Below are 20011 nucleotides of genomic sequence, written 5' to 3'. Positions count from 1 at the left end.
AGAGTCTGCTCTCTTAAGTTATTAATGCTCCTTGGTAAAAACTTTATCCTCCGTAAAAATTTTGGTGTCTGCTTTCTATGATCAGTTCAAATTGTGACTCAGAGGTAAATGGCTCATAGAGGCTGTTAGGCCTCATCCTTTGCATTGGTAAGGCCTAAGAGGGTTAAAATCCTTTATGTATACTTGGAGTAAAATAGGCTTATCTGTGACAAGCAATATTGCTTCCACAAGGAGTATTCGATGCTTAAGTACCTGAATACCCCGCATAAGGAGTGGGATGTACCCCTATATCGAAGGTCATGCAGTATTAGTCAAACAGTTCATGGTAACGAATCATGAGTAAGGAACGAGCCCTGGTAATAGTAACCAGCACTCTTAGAGAAAGGAGTTTTGGTAACAATGTATGCACAAAAGAATTGGCTTTTTGTGATGATTCTAAATATGTAAAGTTCATTAGATTTAAAATTACCGGTCAAAAGTTAAGTGGCTGAGAAAATTGCCTGTTTTTCAAAAAAGGAGGTGAACACCCTTATTTTGGGCGAGTGATCTTGATGAAAGTAATACTATCAAATTAAGCCTATCAAAGAAACCCTTATTGTAAAGTATTTCAGCTCCTATCTACACAGAAAATGCGAAATTTAGTTTTGTTTTCGATTTTTTTTCCCTGGGTTGATCGTATTGAACCAATGGTCCTAGATTTGCTGGAGGAGACTCATTAAGGAGGTAACTGATAGTCCTAGTGGCCTTTTTAAGTAGCAAAGTAGATTGTACCATAGCAAAGTGAAACTTCGCCATTTTCTGGCACGAAACGACTATTTTGATCAAAAGGGTGCCAAAAATCCGTCATTTAATGAAAATTCAAATTTAGCCAAGCAATTCCAAATTATCGGAAAACTATTTATTGAGCTCTGGAGTTTCAGAAAGGGTAATGCTGCACAATGCTGTACTCATTCCTAAAGCTGCACATAGTTAACACAAGATAAAGGAAGAATATAAATTTTTTAGAGCTTTATTTAAGTGACTTGATTCATTTGAGGCATGTAAAAATTCTTTACGGTGGTTTATAATTGAACATCAGACGTTATAAAAGAGGGCCGGTGGACGTTTGTGTAGATAATAAAGATGTATACGTGTTGAGCAGGGTATAGGATTGTGATTCTTGAAATTTTTCTAGTTCAGAAAAAAAAGTCGGGAGAACAAAAAGAAAATTCAAACGAGGGAATAGTATATGGAATTTTAAGAAAAAGCAACGATTTTGACGAGAATCTATGTCATTCCGTCATTTGTGCTAATTATTGTAAAAGACAAAAGAAGTCAAAAATAATCAATCAAATAAAAACCCTCGATGCTAAACGAATAAAGAAAAAAAACGAAAAAATAAGCCACCTTACATATTTCAGGCGAAAAATGGTAGTAATAAAAAATAAATGTAAAAAGAAAACGGCGAAAACGACCATTCAGAAGTCTAATTGTCAAGTCGTTTCAGTTTTATGTCTTCTTACAGTCCCAATCAAAAAATGAGTCACCCAACTCAGTAGAAGAAGATCGCTTGGTTGATAGTAAGGTCATGCCAGAAGAAGTTGCCAAAAACCATGTTTCAGATACCCAAGATGACACTTCTGAAAAAGTTATTAATCCATTGGGAAACAAGTCTAAAAGGTATGAATTTCGTTTCTTTGATGTTGAACAGTCGTGTGATACTGCTACTACTGTGACAGACTTATGGCAACACCAGGGGGGCACCTATGGCCAATGCAACTGCGCACGCTCTTCATCCATTCCATGCTTTTTCGGGCTTCACTCCTAAACTCGATTACATGGAGTTTCTAATCCTTTTGAGTCTTTTCTCATCGACTTTCCTTTCTTCATTAGAGGTGCCCTGTTTTTTCTTTGACCTTTGCTTTTTTTTTTCTTCTGGTTGGCCGTGTGGTCTTGGCGTTTTTCTTGTCCGGCCTTTTTCTTGGCCAACTGTATTGCTAAAAAGCGCAATCTTTTTTCAACTTTTGATATGAATAATAATTTTCCTGGTCATAATTAGCAACTTTTTAAAGAATGCACAGGGGTGCTATCAAAGCCATGTCCGTCCCACGAGCTTTCACGATCATTCCTGTATAGTATTCATATGCGTAGCTTTTTATATATTTAGTATTTATAGAGTATTTTCCATAGTAGAAATAATTTATTTTCAAACACCACATAAAAATCAATCTATAGCAGAGCGAAACCACGTTTGAGAGGGTGTGCTTCCAAAAAACAACAACAAATATAAGATGTAAAAAGCTTGAGGGTGAAACCTTGTACGAAAAATTACTTCAAATGAATATTTCACACACAATAAAATATATCCCGAAGCAGCCCTAACCCTAAGATTAATAATAAATACAAACAACCCAATAAATAATAAAGTATATTTTTTTTCCGAAACACCATTATAAATTTCGTTACCATTCAATTTCAATCTTTTTCGAAGTTATATCGAGCAGCCCGATACTCAGCTCAGATTTAAATTGATTGATTTGTTAATCTTTAACACAAGAACTAATGTTACTCCAAAGATTGGCCACCTCAATGTATAACTGAGAACGCAGTCCTACTTGAAACTAGGCTTGGAACCTCAACATCTTTTTTTGTCTGAGTAACATAATAAATAATAGAGCCAAGACCGTTTCCAGGATTTGTTTTTTTAGGGTGGAGGGCACAAAAGTATTAAAAATTTGTTTACTTGCATTTTTGTTACTTTTTTATGAGTGAAAAAAAAATTGAGGGGAGGGGTTCAAACTCTTTACCCCTCCTCCCTCCCTCTGGATACGGCCTAGATTAGACCTCTCCCAAAACACTTTTGTAAAATAATCTGGATGGCACCCATTACAATATTTATACATAAAAATCAGTGTATAAAAACGCGCAATTTAGCTGCAGTTGCTATATTAATTTTTTTTTGTGTTGACCTCACACAAAGTAAATTCCTCATAAAGATCAAATGGCATTATTCTGCAATAAATGTATTGGAGAAGTATCGAAGGGAAAGTAAAATGTATTTAGCTTTTTTTTTTTTTTTTTTTTTTTTTTTTTTTTTTTTTTTTTTTGATGAATATGGTATGGTTTGATGAATATGGTATATCATTGTGTCAAAATCTGAGCTGAACATTTTATCAATGAATAGTTAAAAATATAAATAGAAAATTAGTATTCAAAATATGCTTGTAGAAAGAAATGGAGGGATAGTTAAAGGAAACCAAAAAGGCTTCTTTTCATACAGTTTTTAGCAGCCTTTTATGTTGACTAGAAAATTTATTTGGTTTTCTCTCTTTCTTTGTCTGTGAAAGAGATTTTTTTTTAAACTGTTTGTTAATGATAATTTTCATGCCATTTTTCTAGGTTAGGCTGCTAGAAACTTAAGAATTTTTTTTAGCTTCCGTTTTTCCTCCCTTGAAAGGAATAATCCAATAGGAGACATATCATCTTGGAATGTACTAAAAAAGGCTAATACATAATTGTGTATAAGAGGAAAAGTTTTTTGAAGATTATAACCTTTTATTTAAATGAAAAAAAAATTAAATCTAAAAAACTCTAAATATTTTTTAAAATAACATTCTGTCAAAATGATATAAAATGCTATTCTGTAAAATTGTCTAGTGTTTTCTTATTTACTATATAGTTTTTCTTTCTAATCGTTACTTCCTCTTTTCCTTTTTAGAATGCCATTGAGATTACCACAGAATAGAGCTGGTTCATGTAGAAACTATTTTCAGAAACTGTTGAAATTAATATGGAGGGCATCACCACCCTTTGTCTTGGGGAGAGAATTTACTTGTCTTAAGTTTAGTAAGGTCATTGGCAGGGTAGTTCTAGGGTAGTAGCGTCAACTGGGTGTAGGAGGGCATTTTGGCACTGTCTCTCTTATATCCCCTTCTCCCTTTTAGAATTCGAAAAATATCTTCTTTTTTTGGGGGGGGGGGGGTCATGGAAAAATGCCCTTATATCGTATTTTTAATTTAAAAAGAACGACAAAATTTCCCCCTGGATTCATAGATGCCCTGTCCGCAATTCCTGACTCTGGAGGATCTAAGGTCTAAGGTGAACGATCGCTCATTACTGGCCACCGGCATTACAATGGCTCTATCTTTAATAGCTGAATCTTATGTTTTCAAAAACCCTTTCATCTCCGTATTGGCCAATTAATTCTAGCACGTCTATAGGTTTCTTTAAGGAAATATGTCGGTGCTGAATTATTTTTTTCATATTTTGGAGTTCGTGTAACAACTGAATGGGATATAAATCATCGCAATATTTTACTTTTATTGATACTTATTTTTGTTTTCGAGGAATGGTGATGAAGACAAGGGGAAAAGGAAAATTTTGGATTCAATGTCCTTATACTTACTGCCAACTCCCCTCTCTACTTTATCTTCATAAAAATAGAATTTAAAAATGATTATAACCGTTAGATTATTTATTTGGAATTTTGCAGCCCTAAAATTTCTGCGCCCGGGGCAAGTGCCCCCTCTGCCCCTCCCCCCCCTAAAACCGCCACTACCGGTAAGCGCATAAGCATAATCTTTTATGCTTATGCTTATTTTGCTATGATGAATGGCCATATTAATGAGTTTAATCGTTAGGAAAAATAAGGCAGCATACCTGGGAGTTTGCAGATATTTGGCTTGCAAAGTTGCTATTGGCGCTATGAGTGTATTGTAATATAAACTGTAATATAATTGTAATATAAACTCTATTGAACTTGGGGGATAAAGTTTATCCATACTTGTGGATAAACTCAAAATTACGCTTGACTACAGTAGCAATAATGTATTCTGTTTATCATTTCTCGTGTTGAATCAATTCGGAAATCCAGATTTTCCCACAAGAGAATCAATTAGGAAATTTGACAGGTTGAAAAATCACTCCCTTGCAATTTCAATGTCAAGAAAACTGATGATTTCAAAATGCAGAGTAATTATATCCTGCCGTTTTCAGGTATTCTCATGGAACAGGTTTGTTTTGAAGAACATGGGTGCTATCATAAACTACCCACATGATACAAAAACAATGTGTGCACCATTTGAAGCTCTTCTGCCTCGAAAGAAACCCCTTTTATTGTGTGCCTTAATAATAATTACTCGAGAACAAACAATTCTTTGGTAGACATTCAAAACCTTTGAAGAGTAACACAAAGTTGCATGTTTTCCATTCGTAGCTTTATTACTTACTCTTTTCTTTTACTATTGCTCCTCCCTCTCCCGGATTTTTTTTCTTATTCCTCCACCCCCGAAAAAAGCTCATGCGTACAGACCTGAAACTTCCAAAAGAAATGAAAGCAAAGGCGCCTATTACTATGTTCTGACTATTACTATTACTATGATGTCAGACCCTCTTTTTTCAGATATTTTTGAGGTTTAAGCCGTACAAAATTGCTAAGCCCCTCTCCCAACCACTGGAGAAAAATATACAAATCTTTGAACGTATTTTCAGTGGGTTTTGGCTTTGTTTGTCATAAAGAATGAAAGAGAAAGTACCCATGTCTGTAAAATTAACAATATTAAAGACATTTTACTCTTTACTACGCATTTAGTTGAGTTTTTGAGCCCTAAGATATCCAGCCTTCCTCTGGATAAAAAAAGGTAAACATGTTTTCTTATATTTCCTCTGCTGTTTGTGGCTATTAATCTCTCCTTTTAGAAAAAATGTAATATTCAAAATGTAAAAATATTCCGGTACCGGGAATCGAACCCGGGCCTGCTGGGTGAGAGCCAGCTATCCTAACCCCTAGACCATACCGGAGTTACAAAGTCCATTTATCTTTTAGTTTTTCAAGTATAACTCGATGTAATTAATGTTCGTTGTGAAATTTTCCATTATGAATAAAATAAACCCCAAATAAAGAAAAATATTAGATAAACTGATTTTTTGGCGTTGTTTTAGTAACTGGTCATATTATAGCGGTAAATTTTTCGTTATTCATATTATTGACTTACGAATAAAGTAAACATACCGCTCGATGCCCTTTTTTATGCTCTTTCCAAATATAATAATCATTTTTGTCGGAAATGTATTTTACCTCCACCTCTATATATACCAATTCAGGGTATATATTTGCACATTAGGGGGGGGGGGAGGGGGTAAATTTTATTTCTGATGTAAATGAGAGGTGAGTTTAAACTTTCCCCCCACCCCCTAATGTGCAAATATATACCCTGAATTGGTAAATATAGGGATGGGAAGTAAAACTCATTTCCGACAAAAACGATTATTATATTTGGAAAGAGCATAAAAAAAGGCATCGAGTGGTATGTTTACTTTATTCAGGAGTCAATAATATGAATAACGAAAAATTTACCAGTATAGCTTATGGGGTCACCTAAAGGAAAAGCTATAATAACAAAAGAAACCAAACTCGGTCTCGGTGTTTTCTTAGTTAATTCCATAATCAACACTTTTTCAAAATATAATTGTTGCTGTTGCGACAATACACAAATACATGGGCGCACAAATGGGGGGAATAGGGGGGTCCAGCCCCCCCCCTGGCTGAATGATGCTGCCTTATATTTTTTATTTTTGTTTTGAGATTTCTATTATACAGCATTGGAAGTCCTGATTACACCAGCTAAGCCCCTCCCGCCCTAAAATTCAGCTTATGGGTGTCAATGTACCAATACCCACCCCCTCCTTAACAGGGCCAAATATAGCCCTGTTCCAAATATAAAACTACAAGGAAACACTTAAATATTAAAACTTTCCCTTTATATATTATGTTGAAAGTTTCTGTTAATCAGATTTTCATATCTCCTTCTATTTTTGTCCACGCTTTAAGGTCATTTAAAATAATCTATATATCCAACTGTTCTCATTCGTTGGCAATGACCTGATATAATTAAACAAAGTAAAAATAGAATTCCCGTTAACGAAGGGATACGACGATTCAAGCTTTCAAAAACACGAGGCGTCGCCCTCTTTCCGCCACCTGGTGTAGACCTCGGAGTGCCACGTGTGCCGCACAGTTCCGCTACTCGTGGCACAGTCGTGGCATAGTTCCGCTACGCTTGGCACACTTTCGTCACCCTTGGCACGGGCCCTCTCGTGTATGTGATTTCTGAAAGTCAGCTGCCCCTCGAAAAAACAACGGATAAATACATTATTTACCACTATATCTGGCACCATTTGGGGAGAGGGGCGATAATTGTCCCGCTAGTGACCATTGCGTTGGAAAGAACATTGAGTGGGGATGGTAAAATTCTTCTGTTATTACATTGGTTCCTTCAGAAGAGCGCGTAGACTATAAATGCTACCTTTCTGATAATCAACTGAAAAAAAAACTTTCTGGGAAAATAGTTTTTCAAAGAAAAGTAAAGGCCATGTTAAACTTAAGATCAGCAGAAATAAATTCCTTTAATAATTCAAACTCAAAACGACCAAAAACTACTAATTAAGAACAGGTGAAATCCAAAAACGAACTTAAAGTAGTTACTTAAAATAAACAATAAACAGTAACACAAACATGCAATAGGCACTAATATAAATGAATAAATAAATCTTAAAACGAGTGAAAATTAAATTGTATATGCAAACTAGGGTTAAAACGAACAATAATATCTAAAAACAAGGATTAGGCTACTGTCCCCTTAACTAACTAAAAGTCTAAAGCCTAGGCTACTGCGTCATTTGTGCTTTACTGAAAACTATATGTCTTGAATAATCATAGGAAGGAACAAATTGTGATACTTGGTTAGTATGGGCTTGGTTCATCAAATGGTGTTCACAACATAACAACCATTCGCAGGCTAATCATGCAAAGTCCGTTGTTGTACATAAATAGCTTTATAAACAAAGTGCAGGAACATAGTAAGTCTAGTATTAGAGTCATAGACTACTGCGATTCTGAGTCACACACGACTCAGTACATCTTCAAAACAGATATGAAATTAGACTCTCCAAAACCGAGTCACACACGACTCAAAGCGGATATGAAAAATAAACTAGAAAAATATCTAAGTTACACTCTGTATATAACGGAAAGGATAAATGATTTTGATAATGTAATTGTCCTGTTAGTATTATTGATCAATTGCTTTAGGACTTTGGAAGTAGATCAAACAGTTCGTGGTAACAAACTGTAAGTAAGGAGCGACCCGGCTCAATAGTAACCGAAACTCTAAAAACGGAATTTGATACCAATGGATACATCAAAAGAATCATATTTGTTTGCTGATGTCAAATATATAAATTTCATTAAGTTTAGTCTTACCCATTAAAAGTTATGTGCCTGAGAAAATTTGCCTTATTTTCAAAAAAGGGGGAAATACCCCCTAAAAGTCATAGAACTTTAACGAAAATCACACCATCAGATTCAGCGTATCAGAGAACCCCATTGTAGAAGTTTCATGCTCCTATCTGCCAAAATGTGGAATTTTGCATTTTTTTGCCAGAAGAAAGATCACGGATGCGTGTTGTTTTTTTTTTTTTTTTTTTTTTTTTCTAGGGGTGATTGTTTCGACCCCGTGGTCATAAAATATCGTGAAAGGGCTCATTCGAACGGAAATTGAAAGTTCTAGTGGCCTTTTTAAGTGTCCAAAAAATTGGTGGGCAGCTAGGCCCCCTCCCACGCTCATTTTTTCCAAAGTCACGTGATTAAAACTTTTTGATAGCTATTTTGTTCAGCATCGTCAAAAAATCTAAAACTATGTCTCTAAGGATGACTCAATCCCCCACAGTCCCCAGGGGAAGGGCTGCAAGTTTCGAACTTTGCCCATTGTGTACATATAGTATAGGTTATTGCGAAGTATACAGACATTTTCAGGGGGGATTTTTTTTTCTTGTGGGGTGGGGGCTGGGGGAGGTGTTTACATGGGAGAATTCATGGGGGAAGGGAATTTTCCATGACGGGGGTGCCGGATTTCCCAGTATTATTTAAAAAACCATCAGAAATTAAATTTAAAAAAACAAGTTTTTTCAACTGAAAGTAATGAGCGATATCAAAACTTATAACGAACAGAAATTATTGCGTATATTGGGGGGTTCGCCCAGTCGTCAATACCTCGGTTTTAACGCTAAAGTTTATCTTAGTACTTTCAAAAGAGCTATTTATCCTAATTAAAAGCCTTTGTGATTAAGGAGTCATTCTTAAAGAATTGGAACAAAATTTGAACTTAGCGTAAAGAGCGATGTATTGACTAGGGGGCAAACCCCCTAATATACGCAATAAAAATATACGAATATAGAAGTTCGTTACGTAAGTTAATTTGTAAATTACGTCAGAGCAAAATTTCGAGAAAGCAATTCAGCCAAAAAAAAAAGTAAAATCAATATGCAAATTTTTTTGATTATTCATGTACGGTGAGCCAAATTCAAATCTGCATTAACTAAAAAACGTTAAAAAATTAAGTAAAAAAACAAATTTTTTTAACTGAAAGTAAGGAGCGACATTAAAACATAAAAAGAATAGAAATTATTACGTATATGAAAGGTGCTGTCCCCTCTTCATCCCCTCGCTCTTGACGCTAAAGTTTTTTATTGTTTTAAAAAATAGAGTTGTGAGACAGAGTCAAACTTTAGCGTAAAGAGCGGGTCGTTTAGGAGGGGAAAGCTCCTTTCATATACGGAATAATTTCTGTTCGTTTTAAGTTTTAATGTCACTCCTTACTTTCAGTTAAAAAACTTGTTTTTTTTATTTGAACATTAAGAACTGTAGGTCAGCCGGTTTCTGGGCCTCAATAACAAAGCAATAAAAATGTGTCCTATATCGTCGTGCCCAAAACCAAAGGGCGTATCTGACACTTTTTACGAAAACGAGTTAATGTGCTCCAAAGAGTCATCTAGTGGGGTACTATCTAGTGGGTGCATTTGCAGGGACGTATATTAACACACTTTTGATTTACAGTATAGGCACCTGGGCGTATCTGAAAACACTGACCAGAATCAAAGGGCGTATCTGTACATACGCTCTTTGGTTATGGTCACTTTTTGAAGAAAAGATTTAAATTACAGATACACCGCGAAATACAAGAAAAACTCAAAACACTAATTAGGGAAATTTTCATCAATTTTCGGAGCTTCAAGTTGTTCCACCACCACAGTTGTAAGCTAGGCCTATCATTCTTATGATTCCAGTACTTTGGACATTATAATGATGGGAGAGAGGCCGGTTTTACCTTACTGATTATATTTCCTAGTGTTAAAACAGACTGATTATGTTGATTATTGTTGACCATGGATACACAACCTTCATTTTATGAAAGATCGCAAATTGGGCTGCACGAGCCTGGAGCCTGACTTATTTTTACTTTTATTAATGTTTCGCTAAGGGCAATTCCATGAAAACGTCAACCTCGGGGTCAAATTTAAAATTGCCGGAGAAAATATTTGTTTGTGTCTATCTTATTACAAATTGTCTGAGCTTTATGAATATGCAAGAATCATTTTAATGTGAAAACCGCAATTAAGTTTTTTTTTAGGTCAAAGTCGCATGTTTTATTGACATCGGAATTGGACATTTTACGATTATTTTACGGTTATATGGAAATTTTGAGCCTGACTTATTTTTAGTTTTATTATTCTTTCGCTAAGGGCAATTCCATGAAAACGTCAACCTCGGGGTCAAATTTAAAATTGTCGGAGGAAATATTTGTTTGTGTCTATCTTATTACAAATTGTCTGAGCTTTATGAATATGCAAGAATCATTTTAATGTGAAAAGCGCAATTAAGTTTTTTTTAGGTCAAAGTCGCATGTTTTATTGACTTCGGAATTGGAAATTTTACGGTTATTTTAATCCGATCACCACGGGATTAAAATAACAGCGATTTTGAGTAACGTGGGCTCATATTTAAGCCTTGACATTATTTAATCGATGTCAGTTCATGATTAGCAGCTCTTAGTGGTTTTCTATATCATTCAAACCTGCCTTTCAGAAAAATGCGACAGAAGAAAATTCTCAAGACAGAAGAAGCATTGCAGTATCTGGATGAATCTGACGAGCCAGAAGATTTGTCCAACAGTGAAGGTGATGGTGACCCTTCGTTTCTGCCGTCTAGTGACTCTGAAAGTCCCAGTGAGTTGACACCAGCGCTGGTTGTGAATATTAGTACTCAGCCCCATGCGACAGTTTCAGCTAATTCTGAAGAGAATGATCCTGCAGAGGTAAATCTTATAGGTATCATTTCCTCCAATGAAAGTCTCTTGGCCACGGGTTCGACATCTAAAAGAGCACACAGAAAGGCTCAACGGGTTTCAGGCAAAGAATACGTATCTCCTGCTACTGGAAAGTTTGTGAAGGCGAAGGCGAGGTCTGAAAATCCCTGTAATCACGAAAAATGTAAGAAAGGCTTTACAGACGAGATGTTGAACGGTATGTTTTCATCGTTTTGGAATCTCGGAAAAGAGGCAGGCAACCACGATCAGCAAAGACAGTTCATCGCTGGGTTGTGTAAACAAGCTCCTAAAAAGCGACAAACTGTGTCAGATTCTTCAAGAAGAACTAACAGTCTTGTTTACAGTCTACCGTCCGAAACAAACTACTTTCCAGTTTGCAAGAAATTTTTTCTTGGGACTTTCGGAATATCAGAAAAATTTCTACGACGTTGCGTGAAATCAGAGTTTCAAGAACCAAGTACATCAATTGTGAAACCTGATCAACGAAGAAAAAAATAAAAATTCCAAACGGGTCACAACAGAACAACTTGGATTTGTCCATGATCGCATCAAGTCTTTCCCCGCGGTCGAGAGTCAACATTGTCGCAAGAGCACAAAAAAACTCTATTTGGATGCGAATCTTTCATTGCGGAAAGTGTATGATCTGTATAAGGAAAAATGTAAGGAAGAGAAGAAAGTAGCCTTTGCATTAGAAAATTAACGTCTTCAGTTCAAGAAATTCAACCTTGGGTTTCACAGGGTTAAAAAAGACCAGTGTGGACTTTGTATTAGGTATAACCAGCTCGCAGACAAATCAGAAAAAGATATGAAGCAGTATGAAGAACACCAGGAAAGAAAGGCCAAAGCGCCCAATTATGTGATGTAAATAATAAAGGAATATGCTTTTGGGACGAAGTTCACAATGTAAAATCAAACTGAATATTTTATATATAATAATATTTATTGCTGAAAGCTCAGCAATTCAAGATTTTATTTCACTGTACTTTTTATTTTCAATGTAGTAAGTAAAACAGAATATATTTTAATATAATTCGTTTTCTTTAAAGCTCAGATTTAATATCAGTTTTGTTCTTTCTTCTTCTTTTTTGTACGATCAGGAATGAATTTTAACGATTTTTCTTTAAATTAATGATTGTCTTTTAGCTCCCTATTTTTAATATTTCGAAAAATGTAACAGCGACGATTAGTATATCAAACAGTTCGTGGTAGCGAACTGAATTTTGATATCTATAGATATATCAAAAGAATTGGCTTTAAATTATGTTGATTTCAAATATATAAGATTCATTAACTTTAGTGTTACCTATCAAAAGCTACGAGCCTGAGAAAATTTGCCTGATTTTCGTAAAAGGGGGTAGACACCCCCCAAAAATCAAGGAATATCATTGAAAATCAAACTATCAAATTCAGCGTATTCGAGAACCCTGATGTAGAAGTTTCAAGCTTCCATTTGCAAAAATATGGCATTTTGAATTTTTTGCCAGAAGAAAGATCACGGATGCATGTTTATTTATTAATTTTTTTTCTCAGGGGTGATGGCATCGAACCAATAGTCCCAGAATGTCAAGAAAGGACTCATTAGAACGGAAACTAAAAGTTTTAGTGCCCTTTTTAAGTAACCAAAAAGATTGGAGGGCAAGTGGCCCCCCTCTCACCCACCTTTTTCCTAAAAGTCATCCGATCAAAATTCTGAGACAGCCATTATCTTCAGCATTGCTGAAAAGCCCAGTAACTATGTCTTTGAGGATAATATAACCCCCACAGCCCCTGGGCAAAGGTTTGTTAGTCAGGACATTTGCCGGTACTTGTGCATTAGCTATTACCCACGAAAGAAGTCAAGTTTGGTTAATGCTAATGAAATAAAACAAAATAGGATGAAAATATAATAATTTAGAACCAAATTTGGGCTATATATTTGCACACTAGGGGGGTGGGGTGTAAAACATAGCATATATTAAATAAGTAACCTAACCTAGGTACCTTTTCCCTCCCTAAATCCCCAAAAACAACATTTTAAATATTGTAAACGCAATAAGAAATTACACTTTGCGATCAATTTATCCATTTCAAATACCCGTTGGACGGGTTTCCTGTAGTATTTCCTTGTACAGTCTATAGCGGTGGGTAAGAGCTAATGCACAAGTACCAATTTACCTATTGTTTACGTATAGTATTTCTTATTGGGAAGTATACAATTTTCCGGGGAGGGGAGTGAATAGTAGTAAGGCCATATAAGATTGAAAACCTACACGCAAACCTACGCCTGAGGCATGGATATGTGTGTAGGTTTTCAATGCATTGGGTTACCAGGGTCATTTGCAAAGAGGTACCATTTCTATAGAAGCTATAGCAATTTGAAATATCATATGGAATTTGCTTGAAGCTATATACTTTGCGTACGCCCCCGTACCACACAGGTTGGGTATAATCTGTTTTGGTTCAAGTTTTTTTCTGACACAATTAACTGAATTTCTATTACATGATATACAAGTTTTTTTTTTAGGTTAAATCCGTGTCGGAAAAACCGGTGTGTCTTTTGAGTTGTCAATTATTTTTTGTATATAGTCAAGTTTCAAATTAGATTCCTCAACAGTTTTGGATAGTTTATTGAACATAGCACTAGTGACATTTTTTGTAAGCATTTACATAGAAAATGGATAATTCTAAGCAATTTCTGGTGAGTAAAAATTCTCTCATTATTATAATAAAAAAGAAATTGTCTTGTCATTAAGTTAAGGAAGAAATTCTTTCCTTACACTAGAACTAAGGGTACTTATATACTTAGAAGCCTATTGTTTTTAGGAGCTGAAACCTCTAAATACTTCTCTTATAGGCTGAAACTTACGGTGCGATTTTTATCAAGATCAGTGGGCCTTTTTAGAGATGTTTTTGAAAAAAGTGCTTAGATTTCGATCGGTAATTTATGAATATAATAAACTTTTTATTACTTCAATTTATTAATTGTTACAAAAGGTTCCTTTTTATAAATATCAGCGGCTTTTTTTTTTTAGGGGTGTTTTTTAAAATAATTACCGGCCCGTATTCATTTAAGATTCGATTTTTATAAAGATAATATAACCTTTTTATGGATTTTTTTTAAAAAGTTATTAGCCCTCGATCGGTAATTTTGGGTTAGAATAAAATTTTAATTCCTTTAATGTATTAATTGTTACAAAAGCTTCCCTTTTATAGTTTCGGTTTGTTCCTTACTTATAGTTCGCTACCATGTACTGCTGGAAAATATATTTCAGTGATATTTTTAGATCATAGTAGCATAATGATGCTTTTAGTCTTTAGAAGAAGAAGAACCAAAACAATTTAGAATCTATTACGACTTCTTTCGTCTTCGATAAGTGCGTGGATAAAAATTATAATTGGTATTTTTTTTTTTTAATTCACAGAAGGGTTGGTTTAAGTTTTCTTTTACACGATACTCAGACAGTAAGGATGGTGTACATAGATAGGGAGTAGGGGCTCGCCTAATGATGCTTTTAGTCTCTAGAAGAAGAACCAAAACAATTTAGAATCTATGCTGCTTACCTTAGTTTAAGAGCTGAAAATCATTCTAAAAAATATAAATTTGTAACAATGATTATTTTATTTTTATAATAAAGGAAAATATAAATATTCATTTAATTGAAAAAAAAATTTTTTACACTAATTTAAATGCCTAACATAAACTTAATTATTTTCCAAACCCAAAATGCATTTTTTTCATGTTAAATCTTACCCTTTTTTTTCAAGGAGGTGGATACGTGCAATAACCCCCTTCTGAAAAGATAGCAAGATATAGCAAAGGTATATTAATGCAAGCTTCAAGACCATCAATTATCAAATTCGCTGCTAGAAGTACACATGACTTGGACCAGCCAATGGCCGCGAATCTTTTAATGACAGGGTCCTCTGACCCCAATGTTAGCTCCAAGCCAGCTGGAAGGAAGTTGAAAAGGGAATGGACTGCTTCATATAATGCCTCAGCTCAGCCTACTGAAGATTGTGAGCTTGATCCCCTTGAAGTTTTGCAATGAAGTTCAGATATAGAAGCCCAGTCAGAATTTGTAAGTATATACATAATTTTTTTTTTTTCTATCCCTATTTTCAAAAATATGGTAAATTTTCTCAGGCGCATAGCTTTTGATGAGTAAAACTTAAAATTTGTTTCTAAAAACTATTTCATTAACCAAATTAGCGGTATATAAAGGAATACTTATCATTAATTTCTATAACAAAAAAAAAACCTTACCTCTTAATTTCTAAGCAATAAGCATTATAATTCAATAATTCCAATATTCCTTTGAAGCAAAAACTAACTATTTGAAAAAAAAACAAAAAAACGAATTGCTATTTAACAGTTGAAAAGCACTTTTAAACTGATATTTTTGCGCTAAGTCATTTGCATGCATCCGCTAGTTATAATATCTACCATCGGTCTTTAATTTACTTTGAATGATAAGTGGGTCTCTTGCAAAGTGGACTTTAAATAGCAAGATTTCTATCTTCGATAAGCAATTAACACAGGAAAAAAGGTTTTTTAATAATTTCCAAATAAGTCTTCACAGCGACGTCAAGAAACATTATTTAGGCGAACCTGTTTTTGGTCATTTCATTGAAACATTTAGGTGTTTTCGAGGAAGACTTTGCGACTGTTCTATTTGAACAGTTTTGTGACCTTTGAGACCCCCAACTCGAACGGTTATCGATCCTCATCCACCGAAGGAAGCGCCGGTGTCCCAAGGTTCCTCCCCGGGGGGGGGGGGCACTAAAAAAGGACGATACATCATTTTAATTGCACTTCAATTGTTGATATTGATGGAGAAAAAAAGGTTTTCTCTATTACAAACATTTATTTAACCCAGGCCAACTTCGAACAAATCCGTCGGCTAAAGACACAGGAAAATACGGATTATTGAGAAGGTAGCAACATCAACCACCAACATATGGTATTCGTGTCTGTTAACTGAAGCTGAGGAGGAAGTGTTCATACAGCAGAACACGTCAGTCGAACAATGGTCAAGTTCCAATGAGAATTATCTTGATGAGGCTCTACCACTTGAATTGGATCCATATTTTGCATTTTTATTTAAAAACATTTTTGAAATTAGAGCATTAGTTTTTTTTATCATTCTCTTGCTCTAAATTACCCTTCAAAGAATAAGAACAAATTTCTCTGACTAAAAAAAAATATATATATTTTTTAACATGTTCAGTTGATATTATGAAAGACAAGGCAATGTAACTTTTTTTCTTCTTCTTTTAATTGTTCAGGTGGTGGTGGTGGTAGTGTGACAATGACTATGAATAATTGACAAAGTTTATTAACTTTAAGAAATTTACATAAAAAATAAAACTTTTTTTCCCACAGATTAAAAACATAGCACCACCAGAGACACCATTGAGTGATGAAGCAACTAAATTTACAGAACCAATTCTGTCACCACCAGCAGAGTTCAAGGATGAACCTACACTGATTCTATAGAATTTTGAGTGGCAAAGAGGGTTCCTTAACGATATTTTTGGGGAAATGGCCAGCTTACATGACTTAAGCTGTGATATTGACATGCTTGAGGATCCGGGGTGGACAGATAGTTTCATACGCTGAATATTTAGGTGAGTCTACAAGTAAATCTGAACAGGGTCCTCATAACGAAATTCTATCAGAGGACAACACAGGCTGGCTGGACCAATTGTCCCCAAATACCTTGGAATATGTACTAGGGGATCTCAAGCCACATCCCCCCAATTTGATTGAACAGATTGGGAACGGTGGTATTGACAATTCTCTGTCACCCGCCACCATCGCACTTAATGCTATAGATGGAAGTAGTAATTCAACAGAAACAGTACCCCCTCGTCCGGATTTTTTTCTCTCCAACTCTGCCTTGCATCACACATTGGTCTAGAGCGCCAAATTCGGTGACCCCTTCAACTCTCTCGGGTCGGTTTGGATACGACAACCTTTCTGTGCACGTCCACATTAAGATACTGATACGATACGCTCCAGTATTGAAGAGCATCTGAGAGTGTGGGGAGTGGGGGTTAGATCAAAGGCATCAACAGAACTAAAAATATTTTTTTTAAATGTAAACGCGGTTTAGATGCATCCGAAATAATAGAACTCAAAGAAGTAGGCTCTTCGCACGCATTTATTGAATTACGTGGAGATTTTTCTAAATTGGGTTCATCGTATACAAAGTACGTGGTACAATTATAACGAGGGGGGTCGTGGATCCGTGGTTTTATTTATTGAAAGTTTAAATGTTAACATTTGTAGTTTTAAAAAGTATTTTTTTGTCCGAGGTGGTGGGGCGGGGAAGGGGGCTATAGTTTTAAAATATCACACAGATTTAGTGGGGCGTAGGGGGATCCAACGAATCTGTTTCCATACGAGGATGCAGTTTTTCAAGTATACATTTTTAATTGTAGCATAGACCACTTCAAAAAGATGCATCTTATAAAAAGTTTGACAAAATGGCAGTTAATGGTAAGGAGGGTTCAAAGTTCCCCAAAGTAAATTTTAATTGTTTAAATGATCAATTTTCCGTGATACTCAAAGGAATAGATATTTTTGAGCGGGCTAATGTACATTTAAAGATTGGTGTCATGGTGTTACAGTATGAAACAGAATTTGAAGAGGGTCAGCATTCCGATTAGAAGGGTGTATTATTTACAGCGCGGGCTCCTTCAAATGAATGACTAGAACCTTGGGTGTGGCTTCTATACACCCCACCCAAAGACTCCGACTAAATTAGTCATATCAATCCGATTACGGATATTAGTAGGGTTCTAAGTGAGGGTAAAAAGGGGAAAGGTGTATGCTATTACTGTCCAACATGTCTCTCAAGATTTCGCTCTGATTTAAATTTAAAGCATCACATGAAACACTGTAAACGTCATGGATACCAGGCTGTGGAGACGATAAGCGGAGATAGAGCGATCTTACGTTTTTAAAATTTTCAAAACACGCTCCTGCAGAGCAATAAGATCGCTTTGGACTGCGAGGCTAAGCTGACAGACGTGTACGATCCGTCAAATTCAAATCATGTTAAAATACATGAAGCCATAGGGGTCTCTTACGCTCACGCGCAACGAGATTCCAATAATACCATGCAAGTGTTGGAGGTAGTTGAGATGTTGAGTGACGGTGAAGACTGCATACGCTCGGCATTGGTCAGTCTAATCAAAACAGCGAACGGTGCAATTTCGCGCCTTCGTTATACATACTATCCTCTTCTCCTATCACCAGATGACATAGTTGCCATTAAAAATCGTCACCTTTTTTGGGTGTGCAAGGGTGAATTTGATGATGGTGTTGGGAATGGGGGGAAGAGGAAGGTGATCGACCATCATCATTTGTGGCAGGACATTACATCGGGGGAGAGTAACTTTAGAGGGGGAGCACACCAGTCATGTAATTTAAAAGTTATACAACAATATTTCGTACCTGTTTTTATGCAAAATTCCAATAATGACGTAAAGTTTGTTCTTCCGGCATTGGACCGCATTGCAAAGGGAGGAGTTGTAGATGACGCATGGATAGATGGTTCTTTTTCATATAATATCATACCCAAATCATCGGAGAAGCTACTGCTGCTAGAATTCATGCGGAAAACAGTTGACAAGGGTAACACGTGCCTGAATAAAATCTGTTTTTTAGACTCGTTTAGCTTCTTCCCCACATCCATAAGTCAATTGATTCAGGTGCAGAAAAGTGAAAATTTTGATAGCTTCCCCCTCCTCAAACAGCGCTTCCCCGATGATGAAATGTATGATTTATTAACGTGTCAGGGTATATATCCATATGATTATTACAACTCTGGCTCGAGGCTAGATGAGGTGTACCACCCATTGAAGCTTTTTACAATGCTCTCACTGAGAGTGAGTGCACCACTAGCGACTACGAATTTGCTAAGAGGGTTTGGGCTAAGGGTGGATGTAAAAATGGGTGGGATTATTGTAAACTTTACTTGGCCAGTGAAGTACTCAATCTTCTGGATATTGTGTGCAAAAATACGAATAAAATCTATGGGGAATTTGGGTTGGATTTGGGTTATTATTTTTCCACTCCCCATTTGGTGATGGACTTGATACTTAAAATCAGCAAAGAATAAATAGGTCTGATCGCCGATGTGGATCAGCATCTGTTTGTAGAGAGATCAATGCGGGGTGGGTATGTTTTTCACGGGGATCATATCATGAAAACTGATCCGAGTGGACAGTACACCGATGAAAAGTCGGACGCAATTTTTTTGGATATGAATTCTCTTTACCCATCGGCAATGTCTCACTACTGTTTGCCGTATGGCAATTATAAATGGCTTGACAATCCCTGTGCTTCAAATTTCCCCGACATTGCCAGTGTTGAGAAGAATGCGGCACGGGGATGGCTTTTTTAAATTGACGTTGAAATACCCATGGAAATCCAAGACTCGGCAAAAGACTTTTTTTCTGTTAATCAATAGACCATTGGATGGGGACTCTCTGAGTGCCTAAAATTTATCAATAGTAGAGGATGGGAGTATGCACTGGGTACCTTCAAAACAAAAACTCATTGCCGACCTCAACCCGACACAGACTATAGTTGTTCATCATGTGCTATTGAAATGGATGGTGTAAAATGGTTTCAATGTCACAAAGATTCATAAAACCCTCCATTTTGATCAAAAATCATACACAAATACTTTTATTGATGCTTGTGTCAGTAAACGTTCAAAAGCGAAAACGTAGTTGGAAAAAAAAGTCTATAAACTCATTTTGAACTCAGCTTTTGGTAAAATTTGCAAGAGCGTACGACACAAAAGTCGATGTTACATTGTAAACAACCCCAAAGATTGTGCTCGAATCATTGCGAATCCAAACTTCACATCGTTCAC

The 20011-nt window shown here is 35.8% G+C and overlaps 1 protein-coding gene and 1 non-coding gene across 4 annotated transcripts in view; one reads left to right on the top strand and one right to left on the bottom strand.

Annotated features, from left to right (window-relative positions):
- The window catches only part of LOC148954212 (transmembrane protein 245), a 193955-nt gene that overhangs the window by 30161 nt on the left and 143783 nt on the right, over positions 1–20011 (top strand). For all 3 annotated transcript variants that reach the window (XM_089086045.1, XM_089086043.1, XM_089086044.1), the window contains exon 4: positions 1505–1659. In XM_089086045.1, coding sequence (XP_088942171.1) covers positions 1505–1659 — 155 coding nt within the window. The remainder of the gene's footprint in view (positions 1–1504; positions 1660–20011) is intronic.
- On the bottom strand, positions 5707–5778 carry TRNAE-CUC (transfer RNA glutamic acid (anticodon CUC)). Its single transcript has one exon. It is a non-coding gene; the product is annotated as a tRNA-Glu (tRNA).

This window comes from Artemia sp. Qi Xiang Cuo, chromosome 3, assembly GCF_049724085.1.
Source record: "Artemia sp. Qi Xiang Cuo chromosome 3, ASM4972408v1, whole genome shotgun sequence".
NCBI classification, from domain to species: Eukaryota; Metazoa; Arthropoda; class Branchiopoda; order Anostraca; family Artemiidae; genus Artemia; species Artemia sp. Qi Xiang Cuo.
The sequence above is the reverse complement of the archived record's forward strand: the minus strand, read 5'-3'. Positions and strand labels throughout refer to the sequence as shown.